General features: G+C 35.0%; 1 protein-coding gene across 9 annotated transcripts in view; it reads right to left on the bottom strand.

Moving 5' to 3' along the window:
- Positions 1 to 13,172, bottom strand: part of CNGB3 (cyclic nucleotide gated channel subunit beta 3) — a 247,341-nt gene that overhangs the window by 128,937 nt on the left and 105,232 nt on the right. For 6 of the 9 annotated variants that reach the window (XR_012019912.1, XR_012019913.1, XM_072804003.1 and 3 more), the window contains one exon: positions 5,250 to 5,376. The exons of 2 other annotated variants lie outside the window; for them this stretch is intronic. Coding sequence is in view for 4 of the 7 variants with exons in the window: in XM_072804003.1 (XP_072660104.1) it covers positions 5,250 to 5,376 (127 nt within the window). In the remaining 3 variants the exon portion in view is untranslated. Of the gene's footprint in view, positions 1 to 5,249; positions 5,377 to 13,172 lie in introns of those variants that run through there. One more of the 9 variants, XM_072804006.1, reaches the window with a different exon arrangement.

The raw sequence follows: 13,172 nt of genomic DNA, 5'->3' as shown, positions 1-13,172 counted from the left end.
CCCTTACTTTCTCTTTCCTTCCCTTTTGTCCTCTCCCTCCCTTCTCTCTTCTCCTCTTCTTTTCTCCCTCCTTTCCTTTCCCCATTTCAAATTTCTTTCCCTTTTCTCCACTCAGAGCCAGGACAAAGAGAAGTATTATTTTCACTATTTCTCTCTAGAGGATGGTTTAACTTCTAGAAAATTATCCTTTAGAATCCCAGTTTTATGGAGGAGTCTCCAACCTGTCCTCATATGTAGTTTAACTCCAGATTTTGTCTCAATGATCACACATTTTAACTCAGATCTAGGCCATAAAAGTTTGGAATAAATTCTGAGAGCAAACACCAATTCATGAAACTTTCTAACAATAGAATTTATTTTCTACCAGCTCAGGCATGCATTCAAATGTAGGTTTCATATTTTATCTAGTATTTTAAATTACATTCTCCCCAAAGAATTTTCTATAAATGTTTAGTCTGCCATATTGCTAGTAATAGCAGTTAGCAATCATTATTAAAAGTGATGGCATTATTAAAAACAGATGCCTATCTGTTGTTAAAAGTATTTGCAATGCCTAATTATAAAGGTATTGTTTGCCACAGAGGAAAATTTTAATTTGGGGCTAAAAGTAATAGTGCATCATTTTTATTATGCATTACATAAAATTGGTAAATATGTAACTGATTTCCTTTTTTTTTACAAGCTTTTAAATTATTCAAGTATAAATTGTATTTTATTTTGGTAAACTTGATAGCTGACATTCCTTTTCTATTTCAACTATAAAATCACATATGGATTTTTAAGCATCTTTACTGCAGTGTTTCTTGCTTTTTCTAGCTACAAGACAATAAACGGCAGTGTTTATGAGTGCTGATAAGATTCTGAATTCTATTCTGTCCTCATTGTTCCTGCTGTGAAATGATTGCCTATTTTAAAACCACCCAAATAGAGACTGATTGCTATTATGAACAAAGAAGACTATTCATAGAAATAACCTTCCTTCTTGGCATTATGGGTAGCAATGGTGATGAAAAGTCATATACTATACTGTAAAAGTCAGTCTTGCAGTGCACCCCAGTCACGGGCACTGAACGTTTCACTCACTTGCTTGTTCATCATTTAACCACTTAACCTATCAGCCATTCAACTCTGTCTCCTTTTCCAGACATAGCTATTTGATGTTTCCAGGCAAAACACATCTTCTTTTGCTTGCTATTCATTAGTGTCCATCAAAATATACTTTTTTTATATTAAAAAATAAGAATGTGCTGAGATGGAATGCCAGAAACAGGCTGTTTTTCTTGGTAATGGACAAATAGCATCAATGGGACCTTCCAGGGGTGAACCCCATGTCTTTCAGAAGCTAAATGATTCATCTGACAAGATAATGAATTGGTTGTTTTTTTCAGGGAAGATTTGCAAAGAATTTCTTTTCCCTGGATAGACAATTTAGAAAATGTTGTGAAAGGATATAAAAAGAAAGGATAAAGAAAGAAAGCTAGTTTAATACAAATGGATTCCAGTCAGAACTGTGGACATGTAATACTTGGATATCTTGAGAAATATCTCCTCCTGGGCTGACATGTATTTAAGATAAATATTATTACTATGGCTAGAAAATTAGTTTTAGGATTTATTTTTAATCTTATTGAAGGCTGGATGAAAAAAATCACATAAATGATTTTTATTTTATGAATTTACATCTTTTAATAATAACATAAACTTTACTCAACTTTTTATGTTTATATGAATAGCTAAATAGACATGATATCTGAATTTGTCTTAAACATATATCAAAAAAAAACCCCATATATCTATACTCTTTTATCCTTACAGAACAGTATCTGAGACCCTTGTCACAAGGGAACATTCCAAAGACTCTATGTTAAAGAGTTTGGGGCTGAGTTGACTGATATCTTAGTTCAGGCTGCTGTAACAAAGCATTATGGACTGGGTGGTATATAAACAACAGAAATCTATTTCTTACAAATCTGGGGACTGGAAGTCCATGATCAGCTTGCCAGCATAGTTGGGTTATGTTTAGAAACCTTTTCCAGTTTGCAGGCTGGTGGTATAAGACCTCTTCTTGCCCTCAAACTCAAACTGCAACATTGGTTCTCCCTGGGTCTGAAGTCTGCCAGCTTTTGGACGGGAATTATCCCAGCAGTTCTGGTTCTTAGGCCTTCATCCTCAGCCTAGAAATACACCCTTGCCTTTCTTGGGCCTCTAGCTTTGCTGACTGAAGATATTGGGACTTCTCAGCCTCTATAATCATGCAATCCAATTCTTTACAATAAATCTGTTACATAATATATCTACAGATAAGACTATATATACTAGAGTATGTATATATATATATAACAGTATATATAGTTATATATAACTATATATATAACTAACCAAGAGAAGTGTGTGTGTGTATATATATATATATATACTGTATATGTATATACTGTGTATATATATACTGTTATATATATATATACTGTGTGTATATATATATATATATATATATATATACGTACACACACATATACATACTGTTAGTTCTCTTGGTATCCACCTCTGCCCATCTTCTGAATGTGACAGAAATTAAAGGTGTAATCAATAATATCAAACTGCACTTCACACACGGAGACAGCAAAATCCACAACATTCATTCTCCTCAATATTTAGTGATCAGCCTAGACACATAATCCCTATTCAATACAGGGCTTAAGGCAGAAGATAATGTAAATGCACTTAGAGCAAGAAATCTACTTTTAAATTTTATTAATAATCTGACTTCTTGCAAATTCAAAAAACTGAGGTGAGAAGCAGCCACTCATAAGCATCTATTGCCTGCAATCAATCAAATAAATCCTTAATATTTATCTAGGAAAAAAACCTTTTTAAACCTCACTTGCTCAAGGTTAAATTTGTTGATTCTTAATAACTGCAAATACCAAAGTGATCTTCACTCATTGAGAATATCGTGAAATCACTTTTAGTTGGAAGTTATTTGATTATTGATATTTTTTTAGTGATGTATAAAACCCCTGCTGTCTAGGATTCTAGATATAGTACTACTGATGCTTATGAAATCAAAATAGGAAGGCTTTGGTAAGTTGTACATGGTATTTGGGATATCAGGATTCCCATATTAGTCAAAAGTGACACTGGTATGTCTAGTGACCTTTTAAAGTTGCTCTGTCAAAGGTAGCTGATTTTCATTCATTCCTGAGGAAAAGTGGCCAGCTATCTAACATTAAAGTAAGAGTTTTAAGCCAACTTGGATTTACTCCATTTGTCAATAATTCTCAAGCCACTTTGCTGCCTAGAATGCAGAAAGGATAATCAATTATTCCAGAGATTAATCAATTCATAGGTACAAGAAACTGAAATAGTGCCAGTGTGACTGTAGTAAAAGGATAGGAAGGTAGGGGATGAGATAGACCGGGCATGGTCTTAGAGTTCATGTCAAGTTTTATGTTTTTGAGATAGGTTGAGTGACTCACTTCTGGGTAATTGAAAATTTTCCATTTTCATATTTCAGAAGAGTATAATACTGGGAATGGATTTGGGTTAAAACGGATATATCCCTAGAATGTTAGCTATGGCTTCCACTTCAGTCCTTTGAAAACATACCTATCACCATAGGTTATTACAAAAAATTAAACATACTAATAACTAAAATAAATGGCAGAAGTAGAGATTGGTTCAGAAGGCTAAGCTGTTGATTAAAATAAATGTATTGATGGGAGGGAGGAAAAAATTCCACTGAGGAATTTGAGTCTTGTGCAGTCCAATCTTGGCAGACCTGACCCTATTAATATAGGCAAACTAATTAACCTCCTTGTGCCTTGGCTGCTTATCTGTAGAGTGAAGATAATAATGACCCACTAAAAGAACTGCAAATAATTCTATAAATACCAACATAAAAATAATATAATTACTTGGCCTGGATGTAAGACTTTAGTTTTTATCCCAGAGTTTATACATCTTTCTGCCTAAATAATGTCAGGTTCAATTTTTGTCAGTTTTTTTTTATGTGCATGCATGTGGTAGAGTGAGCTTGTGTTTAATTTCATATATAGCCAAATTTGTATTTACTGAAAATGAACCTTCTCTTTCTGATGCTTATTGTTCAGTCTGCAATACGCCGGGTCCTAGATTATCACTCTAACTCCTATTGGCAGCACATAGTTTAACACAGTGGAGGAAATGCTGAGAAAGAAGTGGGGATGTAGAATTGGGGGGAGGAATAGATATTTCTAATTTCTATTTAAATGATAACTCTTCTTGCCTGTTAAATAAGACTATGCTTTTATTGTTTCATAAGCCTATTGCAATTATATTAACTATAATTAAGCAATTCAAATTGGATCAGCAGGCACATAATAGCATGCCAAGAAGTAACAAAATGAAGGGGCTCCTTAGTTGTGTTTTATTGTAGATTCACTGATTCACATTGAAATTGTCATCTCTTTTGTGATATTTCCAATAATTTTGTAGGAAGTATTTATAAAACTGTATTCCTTTAGTGGAATAAAGATTACCTGTTTCTGTAATTATTCTTGGTTATCACGCCACACTTTCTTAAGCAGATGAAAGGAAATAATAATTAAGCAATAAAAAAATTTGCAGAATTGGAATGACTGTTTCTTTGTGAACTCAGAACAATCATATATTCTCTTCAATTTCTTCTTTTTAAAATTCATGCCTAGTAAATATGTAGACTGTTTCTTTTTTTTAAAGATTTTATTTATTTATTCATGAGAGACACACAGGGAGAGAGGCAGAGAGACATAGGCAGAGGGAGAAGTAGGCTCCCTGCTGGGAACCTGATGTAGGACTCAATCCCAGGATAAGGGAGAAGCAAGCTTCATGCAGGGAGCCTGATATGGGACTCAAACCTGGTACTCTGAGATCACGCCCTAAGCCGAAGGCAGACACTCAACCACTGAGCCACTCAGGTGTCCCATGTAGGCTGTTCCCACGATGATATTAATGATTCAGACTCAGACGTGTGACTTCCATGTTTTTGTTGGTGTGATTTGGCCTATAGCCAAATGGCTGCCTAGAAATCCTGGTTAATAGCCAGGGCTAGGTAGCAAGGGACAGTGAAATGGACAGGAACAACCTTGAAGTTCCAGCCAGTTCCCCTGTGCTATGTGACTATTGTTGTCTTGCCTTTTGCTCAGCTAAAGTGGGGGAATAGGTGTTTGAATTCTTCAATGTAGCCTGAGCAATATTCCTAACATGTATTCTATGTTTTGTTGAATTCTCACCTGACTAGGCCTTCTTTCCCAGTTTCCATTTCCTTCTGCTCTGACATTGCCCCCTTTGATTCTGTTGGATGTTGATGGTTGGGATTTGTCGTCAGGTCTCTGAGTGAATTTTTCTCGGAGATTTTATCTATGAAAAGGAAACAACATATATGACATGTCATATATGACAGAAGAATATATGCCACTCCTGATAAGCTATATTGGACAGCATAAATTACAGAGATGCTGCTTGTTTCTACAAAACAGTCTTAGGAATGTTTCCCCTGGGTTATTGCTAAACAAAGTAGGACCTTATACAAGAGAAGTTAACTTCAGGCTAATGAAAAATATACTTAAAGTTGGTATATTATGTAATAAAAAGTTCATATAGTATATTTCTTTTTGAAATTGCAAAGCTGAGATTAATAAGGCATAATCATTCAAAAGGTATTTCAGTCCTGCTAAAGCATTATTCATAATTTGTGGCTGAAACTGAAGCCTCATAAAATTCAGAAAAATAAAATAGGCAGAAGTGATGTCATTGACATTATTGTAGAATTTTGCACTCTAATTTTTTAATGAAACCAAATCTTTGTTTTTGGTTTCATCATCCTTAGCTATGACATCTTTTCTGAATAAGCAATGCAAACTAATGTACTAGCTTCAGTTTCCATCCAAAAATTAAAACTTTCCCTTCAAGCCCACAAATACATTTTCCAGTTAATAGAGTTTAAATTGTAGTGTACCAAGAGAATAATTAATTCACTGGTAAATATTTGGGTTATAGAGAAGATTTTAATGAAAGTAAATGACTTAATATAAAAAGAATATATAGGAGGAGTAAATAAATAGAACGAAAAAAATTTAATGGTTTTTCAGTGTCCACAGCTTCTAATTTATTTTTAATTAAATGCACTGTGGTTAAAAATTAGAATCAATGCTCAAATCATAACTTTTTTTTTGTAATATATTATAATTGGACAAACTGAAGCCAATCCAGTTTTGAAAATCTGGATTCACAAAATGATAAATCATGGGGCAATCACTTTCACAAACGTTTTCACCATATAAGCCCTTTAATATGAAAATTCGTATGATCCATCTAAAATCTTCCAATGTACAAAACTTTTCAGGAACATGTTTCAGGAATAAAGAGAATCATAAAATGGACTCACTACTTAAAGTTTTAAAAAGTTTATGACTAAGAAAGCTTAAACCTCTGAATTTCCCAAAACAAGTTTCTTCATTATGTATCTCCTACCTAAATTTACTTTGGAATCATAGTAGTTTTGGTTAGAAGATAGAAACCACAGTAGTATGTTTAAATGAGAAATCCTCAAATTCTTAACTTTACTTAAGATACAAAGGACTGTTACTGTAATCGTGTCCTTGGAGTCTATGTCTAAAGACTATCTTCCAGATGAAATGTTTCCGCATGTATGGAATCTTACTGAGAGTGCAAGATAGGCTCCTTTTTATACAAGCATGTGTGGTACACTAGGAGCTTATCAGTATTGAACAGATTTCAGAGTAAAAAAATTGCACTTTCAAAATGTCATTTTGTACTAAGAGGCTTTTGGTCAAAATAAAAGAGAAGGATCTATTTTCCCTATGTACTTGGATCAAGCCATATTTTCCCATTTCTCTTCAACCAAAAATAGCGTTTTTCAGATCTCTAACATTATATCACATATTGCTGCCTAGGAAAGTGACAGCCAAATCTTTTTCCTATATCCACAAACACTAGAGTAATTACTGTAAGATATTTTAGAGCAGAGTTCTTAACCTCTGGCCACAGATATTTAGTGCACTCATGGATTGAAACTTTTGAGACTGTATGTTGCTAAACGCATTTTTTACATGGAAGGATATAAGGTTAACATGAACTCCTCAAAGAAGTCTGGGCCAAAAAAGGGTTATGAACCATTGTGTTCATATATTATTCTAGGAGCACTTGTGCCCCTCCCCCCAAATTAGTACTGAAATAGAGCATGAGATATAAGCAAAAGAATCATAAAAAAATTCCTCCTGAATATAAAACATGCAGAATCTGTAAAATAGAGTATTTCTTAAGAAGTTTTTATTGACTATTTCTTATACAGGCACATAAATATAAGCTACATCACATACTTCCATTACTCATTCAAGCTATAGCGTATGTATTACACTTACAGTACTACTTTTCTGCTAGTATCAATTAAATGACTGACCGTTCTGTAACAGTTCTTTTCTTCCCTTCTAACAGAGAATTTCTGTTTCTCATCATAATATTTGGATTAAGCTAACTCTGAGTAGATCCTTGTACCTTACCGGATCTTTTCTAGACATATCAACCTCTTCTAAAATGACACTGCCTCTAGTATGGCAAGTCTGGGCTATTTAGAAATTAATTCCAACCTAATTGGCATTGTGGATAAACATTTTAATTACAAAATAAATCCTTAATTACAGCTTGGTGATGAAGATGAGAAACCAGTTACTGCCCATTCTTGGATGCAAAGCAGAGCAACTTTAAACATACTCATGAGAACTTAAAACAAAAGGATCCCTGTCAACTATGTTCAGTGTGGGTGTCTTTTTAACCATGCAGCATGTTATTTGTTTGTGGGAACAGATGGTCAGATTGTTTGCATCATCCTCATCATGAAAGAAATCTAAAATACACGGCAAATCTTGGTCTGGCATCTGGGTGAAATTCTGTCAACCTCACATTGTAGTTTTCCCCAGATTCACACATGGACAGCAGGATCCTCTCTTTTGTAGCTCCCCAAATGAATAGTGCAAGTCTTTTTTGCCAACTGTGCTCTTTGCACATTGGGTAGCAATTGCCAGATCTCATCAGTACACTTAGTCAAATTCTGCCCTGGGATGTATGCCCATGGCAGATAGTAAAATCTGAAGTCAAAGTGTTCTGATATGGTTGCTTTTATTGAATGTGCAAGAATGAGTACTGAATTTGTCCTCTACACACCTGGCTGATTCTGTCTTTGGCCTGGCAGCATCTTACTTTGGGCCTCTGTAATACACTTTCAAACTGCTTGGCCCCCTTGTAGCAGCAGGTTCTGGAGACCTGTGCAGGTGTGAAACATCTGCTTCCATCTTCAAGTGAGGAAATAAGTGATGCAGAAAGCCATTAACCTTCCACATTTTATCAGTGGCACTAAATAATTGCTGGGAAAGGAGGAATCCAAAGAACCTAATTTGGGAATAAGGTTGTGAATTAGACAGGTGTTGGTTCAGTTGGCTTTTTTGGGATGGATATAGAAAGGAAAAGATTTAAAAATGCTTTCATTTGTAGGTTTGATGTGGGGGATGATATCACTTGGTTGAATTTTTAACTCTCAGAAACACCAAATACATTGTGGGTTCTGTTTCAAAACCAAATCTCCTTTTACTAGACGCCAACAGTATTTGAGTAATTAGATGTTAGGTGAAGTAACAAAAAACTAAGTCTTACTATTCTGATTATATGCATAAGTAATACTATCATTTCCATCTCAATGAATGAACATTTGGAATAAAATAATAAATAACACAGTTTTAAGAAGTGTATAATTTATGATTATTCTCTGGTACTCAAGATTGTATTTTTGACTCAGCCTGTATTTAATTTTGTAGTTACTAGAATATGTAGTGTTCTTACAATAATTTTAATTGTAACATTTGACCAAACTTGAAATTTTATTATATCTTTGTGGACTGTCAAATGACATGGAGGAAGCTGACAAACATATAGCAATGCATAATAAAATGGAGCCTAAAGGAGTGTTCTAAAATGTCACAGAACTTGAGAAAAATGTAGTATTTATATTAGAAATGCTCATGCAATCTATAAAAAATCCAGAGGAGAAGGAATCAGAGTAGGTAAGAGTTCTGGAAACCATCTCATAAGGAATGGTTAAGGAATTTAGGGTCTCTAGCTAAAGTACTGAAGATCAACTAGTGACCTAGCAGTTATTTCAGATTCTTTGAAGGGGTGTTGCATAGAAGAGAAAAGACTTATTTCATATATACCAGAAGGCAGAAGAAAGATCCATCAATGGGATTACAAAATAGAAAAACAAAATTCCAAACATTCTAACAAATAACTTGTCTAATAGTGAAACAAATGACTTTATGAGGCAGTGAAAGCCCGGTTGCTAGAGGTATACAGGCACAAGTTGGAGCCTGCATGAAGGGAGGTAAAATGGGGTCCTGGCATTGAGTTAGCGGTTATAAGTCCTCTAGTCAGCTTTAATGTGCCAGAAAGTCCTGAAGGGATTTTTGTATTTATATTTACATCATTACAAATAAATGAATAAATCAACAAACAAAAAAGACAGATCCATCTAAGGTAGCTTTGGTACTGTATCAGGATGAGGGATCCTGTCTTCTCTCAATGTCATGCTTAGTTTCAGGTGCTTTTGTACTGGGATTAATTCATCTAGAAAATACATCTTTTGACAGGAATTAAGGAGTGTGGTGAGTTACTGGTACTGGGTACTAAACAGAACTCTAATCCTTACATCACTAATTCTCTGGGTTACTCTGGGTAAGTTGGTTTTCTATAACAGTTTCCTCATCCATAAAATGAGAAATACTTTTGTCATGGAGATTTCTGTGAGGATTAGATAAAGACTCCATTCAAGAAAAATGCAATATAAACACAAAGTGTTCCACCAGCCTGACTAGGGTAAATTGTCTTTTTTTTTTTTTTTTTTTAATATTAACTCTTTCAGATCTGCATAGCATTGACATATATGAGGCATGCAGGGACTTTTATTTACTTAAAAGTGTTTCAGGAATCAGGAAAGCAGAATGCAACTTTCTCACAAATAAGCTATATTCTTTGGCAGAAAAAAAAGCCTAAAAACATAGTTTGATTTAATTGAAGTATGCAAATATATTTAAATCATTCAAACTATAAAATATATGGTATTTTATCAGAATATTAAAAAATAAAAATAAGAAACATCCTATTGGTTGGAATCTCTTAAGCTTTCAGTTTATAAAACAGGTGGAAACCAAGGAGTTTTTCCAGTTAGTATCTGGTCTTCTGTTTGATATTTATTTATTTATTTATTTATTTATTTTTTTTTATGATAGTCACAGAGAGAGAGAGAGAGAGAGGCAGAGACATAGGCAGAGGGAGAAGCAGGCTCCATGCACCGGGAGCCCGATGTGGGATTCGATCCCGGGTCCCCAGGATCGCGCCCTGGGCCAAAGGCAGGCGCCAAACCGCTGCACCACCCAGGGATCCCTTCTGTTTGATATTTAAAACAAAGTGTACTAGGTAATGGGTATTAAGGAGGGCACATGATGTTATGATCACTGGCTGTTGTACTGATGAATTATTGAACACAACTTCTGAAACTGATGATGTGCTATATGTTGGCTAATCGCATTTAAGTAAAACAAAACAACAACAACAAAACCCTACCCCCCCCCCGCCAAAAAAAAACAAGTATAATCTCTATGGCTAACTTTTCCTAGCTCACCAGTTCTCCTTACCTCTCCATCTTTAGCAAGGCAGCTCTATTCCATATTATTCACAGGAATGGTTATTGATTGTGCGTACAGATGGGCACCTGACCCAAAGAAGGTGGGTCAGTCCACAGTGGGCTGGTGATCTGGGTGGTGGTATGATAGGCTCTGCCCAGTGGGAATAATAGTTGCTATCTAAGTCAGTCAGACTATTCTCTCTGGAATTTAGACTGGGAAATGAGTAGATGGGAGTGAGAGCAGTCCAGAGTAGATATGTAGAGAGAAATGCAGCAGTCATGAGAAATGAAGCCATGTCGACTGAGTGAGAGGCAGAGAAAGAAATTATCTCTTAGGGCTGGCTCTGTCTCTTGAATGGTTTTCCAGTTCCAATTACCCACAGGTTTTCTTACCCTTGAACCCTTGCCACTGAAGGTGTCCTGATTATGTCTCTCTGTCCCTTGCCAAATCTGCATGGTTAGGAATTTTCTTCATCGTTTCAAATTATAAAGCATATCATATTTATCTTTTTTTCTAGACTAAGTTTTCAGAAATTTCACATGCTGTGTTTATTCATTTCTCATTTCTTTTGTTCATTATCACATCAGGTATTTTGAAAGAATATTTCTTATTAAGCTTAATAACTGTAATTGTTTACAATATAAGGCTTTTTCCCCCTCTTCTTTTTCTTTTTGGATGAAGCAGAAAAATATGCTTGAGTAGTTTTGATGAAAAGTTTCATTCATTTTGTTGTTGTTTCTATATTCCTGCCTTATCCTTTGATGAGAACTGACAGTTACAGAAAGTGGACTACATTACTAAAATTAGCCATAGTACCTCCTGTGTGTGGCAATCGAACTGGTTGATCTTTTATAGGAAAACCTTTACTGATTCTTAAACATTAAATTTCTGTACATAGTCTGGCTATTTCCTATTCCATACAAGGCATATTACATTTGTATAATTGTTACTGTCAAGGACTAAGTAGTGTTTTCTTGTTTAAACAAGCTAGGAATTTCCTTTTCCTGCTATATTTAAAAATTAATATACTTTATTTTTTAGAGTAGTTTTAAGTTCTAGAACAGTTTTCAGCTTTCCAGATTTCTGTCCAAACTGGGTTGGCTGAGTTCCAGCCTAGGTCAGTTTGGATGGTGGTAGGAGACTGGCAAGGCCTGTGATACCTCTACAGACCTGGAAATTCGTTAGACTTGGAACCTGGAGATCTTGGCTGTTAGCTATTTGGCACAGGAGGTCCAGTGAAGACACCACACTTCCAGTCTGTTTGCAACACAAATTTGAGATGGAGGGCACAAGTGAAGAGAAAGGGAAGAGTAAGAGGATAAGTAAAAACATTGCTGGATTCAGAATCTTTTCTAGGGTTGTCATTGTTCATGCATATGAACAACATCAAGTACCTATCATGTGGTTAGTTAGAGGTCACAAAATGATCCTATGGGCTAAATTTGACAAGATTTCAGTTTTTATTTCAGTGATTTAAAAAGAGAATATTCAAACATTTAAAAAAGTCGACATTTAAAAATTGGGAGATTTCAAATTAAAATTTATATTTGCAGTCTCTCTAGACATCTGGCAGCTCTTGCCTCTCATCCTCACATTGCAGTGATAGGTTGGAGCCAAGTGGCCTCTCACCTTTTTAGATAGGGCATGCATGATCCTCATTTATACTATCTGACTTCTATCAACATTGGAATTTATCAACTTCAATGCTAAATGTTTTACATATATTAACTAATTTAATTTGTACCTATAACCTAGAAGATTGATGACAGTATTATCCTTACTTTAAACATGAGCAGACTAAGACTTAGAGATGTCAACTATCTTGACTAAAGTCACTCAAAGATATTAAGTGGTAGAGATATAATTTGAATTCAAAGTGTGTCAAACTCTAAAACCAGTGCTTATTCTGGTATAATATACTGCCAATATACTGAATTCATGTTATTGATTGGAGTAAAACTTCCTATTTCCTATTTCTTTTTTGTTACTTTTTTAAGGACAAGAGTATTTTAAAGTCATATATATTGGTCTTCCATTCCTGTAGCAAACAAGCTTAATTTTTTTGTTTGTTTTTTTATAATAAATTTATTTTTTATTGGTGTTCAATTTACCAACATACAGAATAACACCCAGTGCTCATCCTGTCAAGTGCCCCCCTCAGTGCCCGTCACCCATTCACCCCCACACCCCACCCTCCTCCCCTTCCACCACCCCTACCTAGTTCGTTTCCCAGAGTTAGGAGTCTTTATGTTCTGTCTCCCTTTCTGATATTTCCCACAAATTTCTTCTCCCTTCCCTTATATTCCCTTTCACTATTAGGCTTAGAACAACACTGTTTTATTGTTTTCCAGCTTCTAGAGGCTGCCTATGTTCCTTGGTTTGTGTCCCTTCCTCCATCTTCAGATTGCATCATTCCATTTTATCTGCCTTTGACCCTCCTGCCTTCTTCTTATAAGAACCACT

The sequence above is a fragment of the Canis lupus genome, chromosome 28, assembly GCF_048164855.1.
Source record: "Canis lupus baileyi chromosome 28, mCanLup2.hap1, whole genome shotgun sequence".
In the NCBI taxonomy this organism is placed as follows: Eukaryota; Metazoa; Chordata; class Mammalia; order Carnivora; family Canidae; genus Canis; species Canis lupus.
This window is presented reverse-complemented; position numbering and strand designations above follow the sequence as displayed.